General features: G+C 39.1%; 1 protein-coding gene across 2 annotated transcripts; it reads right to left on the bottom strand.

Moving 5' to 3' along the window:
* Positions 1 to 2023: 2023 nt before the first annotated feature.
* Positions 2024 to 8285, bottom strand: LOC113038944 (sperm motility kinase-like). Of its 2 annotated transcripts, XM_026196758.1 has the most exons (13): positions 7941 to 8285; positions 7544 to 7638; positions 7340 to 7387; positions 6775 to 7153; positions 6475 to 6651; positions 6266 to 6354; positions 6000 to 6036; positions 5561 to 5655; positions 5252 to 5299; positions 4740 to 5118; positions 4292 to 4557; positions 4109 to 4142; positions 2024 to 2090 (listed from the first exon to the last, which is right to left on the bottom strand). In XM_026196758.1, exons 1-12 carry the CDS (start codon positions 8191 to 8193, stop codon positions 4134 to 4136), a joined length of 1875 nt encoding a protein of 624 aa, XP_026052543.1. In that variant the 5' UTR covers positions 8194 to 8285; the 3' UTR covers positions 2024 to 2090; positions 4109 to 4133. The 2 variants fall into 2 exon arrangements, with proteins under 2 accessions (XP_026052543.1, XP_026052542.1); XM_026196757.1 differs by lacking the exon at positions 2024 to 2090 and having other exon boundaries at positions 4070 to 4142.
* Positions 8286 to 11766: the final 3481 nt, after the last annotated feature.

Raw genomic sequence — 11766 nt, 5'->3', positions numbered from 1 at the left:
CCAGGAATGTACAAGAAGCAAATGTGCAAACAGGGTGACACTGTCAGTGTGTCTATGTGAGGTAGTGAATATAGTAAAAAGATAAAGTGAACATTAAGTGGAGGCATGAAGGATGTTAAGAAGCTGGTTTAGAGTTTAAGAGCCTGATGGCCTGATGGCCTGGGGGAAGAAACTCCTCCCTGAGTCTCTCAGTTTTTGCCATCAGGCTACGGAAGCGCTTACCAGATGGCTGCTAAGTGAAAATATGATTACTGGGGTGGGTGGAGTCTTTGATGATTTTTGGCAGCTCTACTTCTGCAGCGTTTGAGGTAGATGTCCTGCAGAGAGGGGAGAGCAGACCCTGAAATGCGCTCAGCTAAGCGCACAACTCTCTGCAGGGCTTTGCAGTCTTGACTGGAGCTGTTCCCATACCACACTGAGATACCACTGAGTCAATACACTTTCTATAGCCCCAGAATAGAAAGTTTTCTATTAAGCTAAATATAGCTTACTATTAATTCACAACATCCTATATCAGTCAGTCTCCTGTATATAAAAACAGTTTATAAAATAAATATGAATAATACATTTTAACAGTAGGTCATAGGTCTTGCTCTGCAGCCTCCCCATATAGTGTTATTCGCCGTTATTCCTTCTCCCCCTACTGGACGCATGAGGAACAACAGATGCGTAAAACGGCTTGGGGTGTAAAACTGCTTGGGGCGTAAAACTGCTTGGGGCCTATATCTACGGGCTCCAGGTCTGCAGCCTCCCCATACAGGAAAAGAATTGGCTTCTCGCCTGAGGCCACAGGAGGGCACATCGAGCAGAATATTACTAATGCACGTTTCTTCAAAACGATATCATGACTAAGGAAAAAAGTGCATAATGTTTAAAATTGTATTTTTTTAAATCAAATATAATTAAGTTGCTTAAACATTTATAAACAAAACAACATAATGTATGTATGCATAGTTTAATACGAAAGGAAGAAAGACAATCAGAGTATTTTTTCTTTTAAAACCATGATGCAGTTATGGTAAAATAAATAAAAAAGTCTAGAGACATGTTTTAAAAAGATGATCTAACATTACTTAATTTAATTGTAAATGTATATTTCCAGCATGAATCCCTCGCTGGTGGCTGCATTTGGTGCTACATCTCTGACGAGGCAATGTAATCGCCAGGCCTTCGACAAACACAGCAGATCTACCATCACCTCTGACATGATCCAAGAGATAGGCAGTGCTTTCAAGACACTGTTTGAAAGCTAAACTACATGTGTGTATCCATTCTCTTTTCATATAAAGAATAAAAGTCTGCATCTCAGTGCTATTCACATTAATTACAAGTGAAGTACACTGTCGTGCATCTAAAAAGCATTTTAAATTGCATCTGTAGTTCTGTAACACTGTTTCAGCTACTTATGCACTTTCATGTGTGTCGTTTTTTAAATCTATATCCTTAGGTGCATGTGTTATGTTTTCAAGAGTTTAGATTTCTAAATGATAACCCATGAAGAGATCATTTTATTTATCACTTTCCCTCTTTGAATATATTGCTACCATACTTTCAACTGCAGTTTATTTTTTGGTCTGCTTGAAAACTTTCACTTCTAAGCATTCAACCTTTATTGTGAATGCTGTCCTCACTGTCTAACACCTTATCGTCTGTCAATAACACACAGTCCCTATTTAGTATGTGGGACAGATTTAAAAATTGAAAGTGGCTGTCACTTTTTATATAGTTTGTATTCTACATATTAAAGCTTTAAAAACAATACAGTATAAGCTGCTGTCACTTTAAGACCTAACGCACAGATCCAATGCATCGCTACACATCAGATTTCTTTCTTTACTGTTTATGTTCACTTAAGACATAATCTACTGTGATACTGACTGATAACATAATGCATAACATACATAATACACTAAGGTTTGTTCATGAAAAACAAAAATCAATAATGATAAGATACTATGTATCATATAATAAATTTCACTCCAGTAAATCTGCACTTACCATATTCTGAGCTTTCATATTCAAATTTTCTTCTAATTGCACATTCGTACACAACGTGTCCTCTGTTCTTCACAAGGAACTTCCAGTTGATCCTGGCGATAAATGACAGAATTCTTAAATTACAAAAAGACAGAAAGAGACATTTCATTACATCCTGTACTGTATGCATATCACAAAATATATCAAAAGAGCTGCTTGTTCAATAAACCTGAGGGAAAATCTATCCAGACTTGGTTTGCTGGTTTAAGCTGATTGAGCTGGTTGAATAGCAGGAAAAGAGCAAAATCTCCTCTAAAACCTTCAGACCAGCAGGATCCAGCTCAGTGGACCAGGCTGTTTTTCCATCAGAGTAAAGAAAGTGACCTCAATGAAGTATAAAATGTTAGTTCACAAGACAAAAACTATAAAAATGTACTCACCCTCATGTTGGTCCAAACCTGAACATTTTAGCAAAATGATGACTGACTGAGACGACGCGTTTTGTTTATGTTTCGTTTATGTTTATACTCACAAAGTGCGTTCTTGAGGTGTTGCCATGTCCACCTATTATAAATGTCCTTTGGCCTGTTTTTTAGGCTTGGTTCATAAAGCGAACCAGTTTCTGAAGTTCATAAAGTAGGCAGGTGCGATTCTGATTTTTGCATTTGTTTAGGTTTATTATGGGCTTGCACCTAGTTTGCTGTTTTTTAGTAAAAGCTTATGTCTCTTGATTTCTTGCAACTGCACATGCATACAGAAGTGAGACATATCTCTGAAACGCATTTAAATACAGCATTAACTACTAGTTGTTCAAAATATTGAGTTGTTTACATCCCTGGACATTACTGCTGGTTGTTTAAAGGAGCCATAGGATACCAACTTTCTACCAGTTGATATGATTCTTTAAGTTCTTAATGAAAAGTCTGTAACATAGTTTGGTCAAAATTTTTCAATGGTAGTGTAAAAACACCCTTTCCCCCCTGTCAAAAACAGCTCATTTTAGAGCACACAGTTTTGTAGCATTTTCCTTTAAATGTTAATGAGCTCTGCTGACTCCGCCCCTCTCTTCAAGCCACTCTGAGAGAGACTGTTTACTTTAGCTGCATTCATCGTGAAACTTGCTAATTAGCACATTATTAGGAAAGGTGATTTGCAAAGATTTATCAAACCTTATACTCACTTCTTCTGTAGGTGAAGCTGGATCATGAATGATTTGCGCAAACATAGATCAGGGGCGCATTCTCTTCAGAAACAAAAGGTAATCCACTGCGTCTTCAGTGGCTCAGATGTCGGGAGTAAATGACAACGGCTTTGTTCATTATTACATCCAACAAAAAAACACCTCAATCACTTAGGTGAAAGTCTTGTCTACATTTGCTCCAGCGGTGAAGCAACGGCCGACTGATGATAGCTCACTCTGGGTGGGTCTAAGGTAAGACACCAGTCCAGTCTGAAACGTTACTGTCTATCAAACTATCTGTCATTATGTCCTGACAGTAGAATATGAGACAGATAATCTGTGAAAAAATCAAGCTCCTCTGGCTCCTCCCAGTGCTCCTATTGCCATTTGCAGAAAGTCATCAGCTCCCGTTAAGAAACAACCAATCAGAGCTGCGGTCCGTAACTTTGTTTGTGTTCAAAATGTAAAAAATTTATATAATAAGCGACTACACCATGAATCCATTTTCCAAACCGTGTTTTTGGCTTGTCCTGAATCACTAGGGTGCACCTATAATAAGTGTTTATATTCGGACTATTTTAGATTGCTTCGGGAGAACCGCGGCGGAGTAACCCAGTACCTTTGTGATTCTTCATTGACATAAACAGAGAGAAGTAGTTCCGGCTACAATGTCCTTCCGCAACACGCAAGCAGTTCTGTTTATTAACCGCTAGAACGTCAAAATTTACCTACCGCAGCTTTAAGTAATAAATGTAATTATGCAACACAACATAGTGAATCTTTTATATTTATTTATATTTTATTCATCTTTTTATATTTTATATATTTGTTATTTTTGATAGCTTTATATCTCTAATATATTATTATATAATAAATAATATATATTGAAAACCTATGTTGTTCAATAAAATTTCCTTTAATTTCATGACTTTCTTTCTTGTCATTACTTACACTATTTTCTTTTGCTCCCCTCATTTCAGCAATCCTAAACAAAAAACAGAAAAATCCAAAATCAGGTTCACTGTTTAAATACATTAAACAGAAATAAGAATTAAGACGTTCAGCATTATAATTGATCATCTGACTGTATGACACCTGATAAATAAATCAAAACAAATCAAAAAATGTACTTACCATAAACCAGTCGTGGAGACTAAGTTTCTCCAGTTCAATCCGCTCTTTTGGATTGATTTGCAGACAGCAGCAAATAAAATCGCTGCATTCTTCTGACAAGCCATCTTTGGTCCAGTTGTGACCGTCGATCATGTGCAGGTCTGGTGTATTTGGAAAATCCCCACACAGCATAAGAAACAAGAGGATCCCGAGTGACCACACTGTCGCTGGTTCCCCGTGGTACTGGCCGGTCATGTGATACTCAGGAGGGCAGTACTCTCTTGTGCCTGGAGGAAAGAGATTTGTTTACAATTAACACAGCATTTTAACTGTATAACCATCACTATGCAAGAATTAATGTGATTCACAACAGTGGATCCCATTCCATGAGCTTGATTCACTCAGGATCCTGTGTGAACGGCCCTCAGTTTGAGACCCACTGTAACCTTTGAGGGATCATCATACATACCAACAAAGGACGTGTAACCCACACAGCTGAGGAAGTCACCACACCCAAAGTCAGTTAACTTGACTTTGAGTGTGTCCGGGTTGATCAGAAGCTTTTCCAGCTTTATGTCCTGATGAAACACTCCACGTCTGCAGCATGTTTGAGCTGCGAATGTTGCCTGGCGCATTATAACTCGTGCCATGTCCTCTTGAATGGTACCCATTTGCTGCAGGAGAAACCAGTTCAGTTCCTCAAAGGGAACGGGACGCTCTAGCACCAAAATGTAGTGGTCAGACTCCACCCGCCAGTCCAGAAGCTGGATGATTTCCTCGACCCTGGGGTCTCCGTCTGCAAGGATTTGCAAAGCAACCTCCAGAGGAAGAGGCTTGGAACAACCGTCCTAGAAGAAAGACAGTTGTTATGACGGTTAGATGGATAAAGGACAAACTCTAGACAATGACAGACTGAAAAATCATCTACAGTCTGTGATCGGATGACTGAGAGGAGAAACAGAGAGAGCACTGCCTACTTACAATACTGATGAACTTTCTGTTCCTGCTGGAGACGACTTTTATCGCCACCTGATCAACAAAAAAACAACGATGTTTGTAAGAGTTACAACTCATTCATTTATTCCAAACATTAGCCCTGAACAGACATTTTCATGAACCTAAATACAAATATGTAGAGCATGACTTAACAAGCTCTGACAATTTAAGAGCTTTAAACAGTAAATTAAATATGAATTCAGAGCGCTTGCATTAGATGCATCAGATGACTATAACACAGGACAAAAATAATCATCAAGTTATTCTATTCGAGATAGTAATGAAAACTGATACCTGTAGGCCGTCGTCCAAACGAGTCGCTGCATAAACGGTTCCGAAGCCTCCATCACCCAGCTGACAGACGATTTCATAACGGCATGAATTGATGTCTGTTAAAAGATATGATGTAGAAAGAAAATCATTATTTTTATAATTCATATTCAATTTGACACTTGACATTAAAAATCTGTGCTTAAAAAATACTGGCACACTACAGGACTATTTAAGGAAACTATAGTAGTCATAAAATAAAGAAATATATGTGTGTGTTTTTTCTGTGTGAAATACATACTTTCACCTTACACACATTTATATAAATGTAAATGAAATCTTGTTGAATTGCTATTATTAGAAAAGTGCATACTAAAGTCAGTGTAAAACATGTGAAGACTGTGTGTGTGTGTGTGTGTGTGTGTGTGTGTCTGTGTGTGTGTGTTTATGGTACCAAACTGACCCATTATTGTGTCGTTGTTATTCTCCTTGTCTGCAGTCTGAAACAACAGAAATCAGGTTTAGTCTCAAAATACTCAAACAGGACAGAAACCAAATTCACAACAAAGAAAGTTAAAGAGCAGGTCAAATCAGGTCAAATAGATCGACTATATAACAGTTACAGCAAATAGGAAAAGAAAACTGTATAAAAAGAAAGAGTAAAAAAGCTATGTCCATAGTCTTATAATTAAACCAAGGCAAATCTTCAAATCATCAGAATGTATTTACCATAAGCCAGTCGTGGAGACTGAGTTTCCCCAGTTCAATCCGCTGCTTTGGGTCGATCTGTAGACACCGGCGAATTAAATCGCAGCATTCTGTGCAGAAAAAAGAAAGATATGTCTGAATATCACTTTGAACTTCACACGTGATCTCTTTGATGGACAGTTAAATTATCTCAACGACCATATTGGTTTGTGCTGGAGAAGAGATCTAACCTTTCGACAGGCCAGCTTTAGTCCAGTTTTTATCGTTAATCTTGTGCAGGTGTCGTCTCTTTGGATATTTACGGAAAAGAATCACAAACAAGAGGATCCCGAGTGACCACACTGTCGCTGGTTCCCCGTGGTACTGGCCGGTCATGTGATACTCAGGAGGGCAGTACTCTCTTGTGCCTGGAAATTACATTTGGTTTCCATTAAAACAGCATTTTAACTAGATATTCATAATCATCTGATTCACAGCAGAGGATCCCATTAGACACCCACTTCACAGCTTTGAGGGATCATCATACATACCAGTAAAGGACGTGTAACCCCCGTCGGTGAGGATTGCACCACAGCCAAAGTCAATCAATTTGACTTCGAGTGTGTCCGGGTTGATCAGAAGGTTTTCCAGCTTTATGTCCCGGTGCAACACTCCACGAAGGCAGCACATCCGAGCCGCAAATATTGCCTGGTTCATTATAACTCGAGCAAAGTCCTCGTCCATGATGCCCTTGTAGCACTTTAAATACTGAAACAAGGACTGACAGGGCACGGGCCGCTCTAGGACCATAAAGTAACAGTCAGGATCCAGCCGCCAGTCCAGAAGCTGAACGATTTCCTCCACCCTGGGGCCTTTATTTGCAAGAATTTGCAAAGCAACCTCCAGAGGAAGACGTCCAGAATAACCATCCTAGAAGAAACACAGTTGTTATGACGGTAAGAAAGATATAGGACTTAAACAATTCCAGGAGAAACTGTTGACAATGACAGACTGACTGCTGAAAAACCACTTAAAGGCTGTGATTAATGTTAATATTAGATGACTGAAAATGAAAACAGTGACTGAGAGGAGAAACAGAGAGCACAGCCTACTTACAATGCTGATGAACTTTGTGATCTTGTTGGATGCCAATTTTATTGCCACCTGATCAACAAAACAAAAAAGTGATTTGTGTGAGATTTATAATTCATCATGTCAGCAGAGTTAACATCATTTCATACATTAGAGAGAGAAAGAGACAAGTACAATAGGACAAACATGATTAGCTAGAAAAATAATGTAAGTAATACAAATTGATACCTGTAGGCCATCATTCAAACGAGTTGCTGCGTACACGATTCCAAAGCCTCCTTTACCCAACTGACAGCCGATTTCATAACGGTGTGAATTGATGTCTGTTAAAAAATAAATAAGAGATGTCATCATAAAATGTCACAGAGACAGCATTTACTTCGTCTACTTAAAAACTAGAATTGAGAAAGAATAATTGAGTTAATACATTGAATATTTGTGCCTTTAAAAAATAATTTGTCACACTAAAAACTATTAGTTACCCGTACTTGTCATACATAAATGATACAATTTAAATAGCTTTAAATTAATTGCATTTCCATGTTAACTACTCTAAAACAAAATGCATATTAAGCATAAACCTTGTGTGTGTGTGAGTTGGATTATATTGTGGTAGCAAACTAACCAATAATTGTTGTCTCATCATCCTGTAACTGGCTTGACGGAGTTTGGGGAGCATAAACACTACAGTCAGGTGTTGCACAGGTTGTAGCTTGGGGGACATTGTCTCTACAGTCGAATGTTTTGTGGAGTGGAGACTGAGGGACACCGACACTCAAGTCAGCTACAGAACAGACTGAAGCTTGGAGAGCTTCATCTCTGCAGTCAGACGTGACATAACCTAGAACTGGAGGGACATCATCACTAAATTTGGACATCACTGGGAAAAAAGATGGAAAGGCCTCACTACTTAAATTGGACGTAGAAGTGGAAAGCAAGATGTCATCACAAAATTTGGGTATGGCAGTTAAAAATGAGACATCATAACTTATTTTAGGCGTGGCATGAAAATGAAGCCATCTCTTAATTGGCATGCATTGAAATGGACGCCATCTCTTAATCTGGAAGAACAGACTGTAGTTTGGAGGATATCGTCAGTACAGTTGTACTCGGCACAGACTGCAGTTTGGAGGATATCGTCAGTACAGTTGGACTCGGCACAGACTGCAGTTTGGAGGATATCGTCAGTACAGTTGGACGCCGCACAGACTGTAGTTTGGAGGATATCGTCAGTACAGTTGGACTCGGCACAGACTGTAGTTTGGAGGATATCGTCAGTACAGTTGGACGCCGCACAGACTGTAGTTTGGAGGATATCGTCAGTACAGTTGGACTCGGCACAGACTGTAGTTTGGAGGATATCGTCAGTACAGTTGGACGCCGCACAGACTGTAGTTTGGAGGATATCGTCAGTACAGTTGGACTCGGCACAGACTGTAGTTTGGAGGATATCGTCAGTACAGTTGGACGCCGCACAGACTGTAGTTTGGAGGATATCGTCAGTACAGTTGGACGCGGCACAGACTGTAGTTTGGAGGATATCGTCAGTACAGTTGGACGCGCACAGACTGTAGTTTGGAGGATATCGTCAGTACAGTTGGACTCGGCACAGACTGTAGTTTGGAGGATATCGTCAGTACAGTTGGACTCGGCACAGACTGTAGTTTGGAGGATATCGTCAGTACAGTTGGACTCGGCACAGACTGCAGTTTGGAGGATATCGTCAGTACAGTTGGACTCGGCACAGACTGTAGTTTGGAGGATATCGTCAGTACAGTTGGACTCGGCACAGACTGTAGTTTGGAGGATATCGTCAGTACAGTTGGACGCGGCGCAGACTGTAGCTTGGAGGATATCGTCAGTACAGTTGGACTTGGCGCAGACTGTAGCTTGGAGGATATCGTCAGTACAGTTGGACTCGGCACAGACTGTAGCTTGGAGGATATCGTCAGTACAGTTGGACGCGACACAGACTGTAGTTTGGAGGATATCTTCAGTACAGTTGGATGCGGCACAGACTGTAGCTTGGAGGATATCGTCAGTACAGTTGGACGCGGCACAGACTGTAGTTTGGAGGATATCTTCAGTACAGTTGGATGCGGCACAGACTGTAGCTTGGAGGATATCGTCAGTACAGTTGGACGCGACACAGACTGTAGTTTGGATGATATCGTCAGTACAGTTGGACGTGGCTCTGAAAGAAGCTGGAGAAAAGTGAACAGCAGAGTCGGATGAAGCACAGACTGTACCAGTGTCATCAACTTCTCGACCTAAAGGGGAGAATATGGACCAGAAGATATGAATCATTATAAGAACATTTAGGAAATATTGTATAACTATATTAACGGATATTACTTCAACTATAATCATGGCCAGTTGCGCCTCCAGGATGTTTTTTGATGGGGTGGCAGAAAGGGGTCAGTTAAAATATTAGGGTAGCACAATACATGTTCCTTGTCTAACTAAATCCAGCAGACAATATTTTTTTGTTGCTACTATTATTTATTTCTGGGAGCATATCAGGTTATGGGCTTCAAAACTTCAGTTTTACTATTCTCTTTATGGAGAAAATAGAAAACCCTGCTTTTATGCACATTTTGAATTATCGCATCAGAATCGAGTGATGGAAACACTGAATTTCAAATTAAATTTTGGGCTATTTGGTTGACCAGTGTCATTTTAGGGGTGGCTGTGCCCCCCTTGGAGGCCCCCTTGGAGGCGCCACTGGGCATGGCTTTCTATTTTTTCAGTTACTGGTAAGGTATTCATTATGGACATTTCTCTTATTTAAAAGCACAATGCTCATGAACACGCAACATAATATATACTTTTTTTCTGGAATGTTCATGAACATTGTATTTTTAAATAAGAACATTTTTTTAAAAACAATCAAACAAACAATCAATTACAGCTCCTGAATTAGTTACGTGCATGAATATTAATAAGGTCGTCCAAAGCTACCATGGCAACCTTAGCATGGAACTTAAATATGTGTGTGACTAGATCATGATATTCAGACGTTAAATTAGGTGTCATGTCATTACAATGAATTAAAACATCACTTAATGTAATTACAGTAATATTGTTTTATCAATATCTAATTTCAGTTTTTGTGTAAATTAAAATATGAACGTGAAAGAATTGAAAACTTGAAAGTAACTTGTCCTGTGTTGAGTTTTATGTTTATGAATTGTGTATGTGTAGTATAATTTCTTATGCTGTGTTGTATTAAGTTACAGACTTTATAAAACTGAACTTCAGCTAAGCTGTGTCCTGTGTCCTCCACAAAACCTTTAAACATCCAAATAAGTGTAGAGTCCTATGCATGCAGACTCCAGTACAGAAAGGGAGTTGCTGCATAATCATAACTTTACCATCAATCATCAAAACTCTTCACTGGTGGTACATCACTCTGGTCGGCATTGTCTTCTTGACCTAAGTGGGTGTTGTTGACTTTTTTTCTCTCTCTTTGAAATTAAAGCAAATAATCCTAGCAACGTAAGTAGCATTTTGAAATAGTAACTAACGTTGGCTGGAAGAAATGCAAGGTGAGAAAAATACTAGAATTGAACTAGCAATAAAACGACTATCGTTGATTAAGTGCAAACAATGCAACTAGCAACGAACCGCAAGTGGTTTATCAGACAAATGAAATTGAGCGAGCCTATTTATACTGGAATATTACTGTGACGTCACAAAACGAGTGACGTTCCAATGCTGCTCGCAGAGGGCCGTTGCTGATTGGTACGTTTTCCGCGGTGGGCGTGGCCTCTGCATAGATGCGTAATCTCCTAGCGAGGGTAATATTCCGTTTGTTTAGAATTCGCTTGTTAAGTCTGACGTCACGTAGCAGCGCTTCCTGTCCAAACGCTCTATCAGTTACCATCAGAAAACAACAAAAGGTGCTAATATAAACTCACAATGTGATAGAATATTAGCGAAAAAGTTATAATCTTAACCTTTAACTCCATACCGAAGTCCCAGATAGCCAGACAATGAAAATATTAAAAAAAAATATTTAAAAAAATATTTGTGTTTGGGACGCTGTGAGCAGGGAGACTGTAGTGTAAACCGTAAGTTTAAAAGCCTTTAGCTTAAATGATTAATATGAATAAACAGTGCTCATAAACGGCTGCTGAGGTCGTATTCTCAAGTGAAGTGAGTTGAGGCTTGGACCCGGAAACAGCGCTTCTTACGTCATCACTTAACATCCGAATAGCAATGCTTTCTGATTAAACATTGCCAATTGAAGTCGTTTACAGATATATGGACAGTTTTTTTCAGTTATTTTGCGCTGTAATTGATGTATGTGACTCAAACATTAATTAAAAAAAGCAGTATGTGGTGATCGCGAGCTCGTATATTGTAAGTAAAACACAATAGATGACAAATCATTTATTAATGCATGTAGCTAAGTTTAAGGCATAATTTTAATGATTATTTATGTAAAA

Source organism: Carassius auratus, chromosome 21, assembly GCF_003368295.1.
Source record: "Carassius auratus strain Wakin chromosome 21, ASM336829v1, whole genome shotgun sequence".
Classification (NCBI taxonomy): Eukaryota; Metazoa; Chordata; class Actinopteri; order Cypriniformes; family Cyprinidae; genus Carassius; species Carassius auratus.
The sequence above is the reverse complement of the archived record's forward strand: the minus strand, read 5'-3'. Positions and strand labels throughout refer to the sequence as shown.

Excerpts from the sequence above, each read along its gene's own strand:
- LOC113038944 (XM_026196758.1), bottom strand. The coding sequence starts at position 8,193 with ATGTCCAAATTTAGTGATGATGTCCCTCCAGTTCTAGGTTATGTCACG. Across the intron at positions 5,656-5,999 it reads TAACAACGACACAATAATGG|ACATCAATTCATGCCGTTAT; the intron begins GTCAGTTTGGTA and ends ATCTTTTAACAG. Across the intron at positions 5,300-5,560 it reads GTTTGGACGACGGCCTACAG|GTGGCGATAAAAGTCGTCTC; the intron begins GTATCAGTTTTC and ends TTTGTTGATCAG.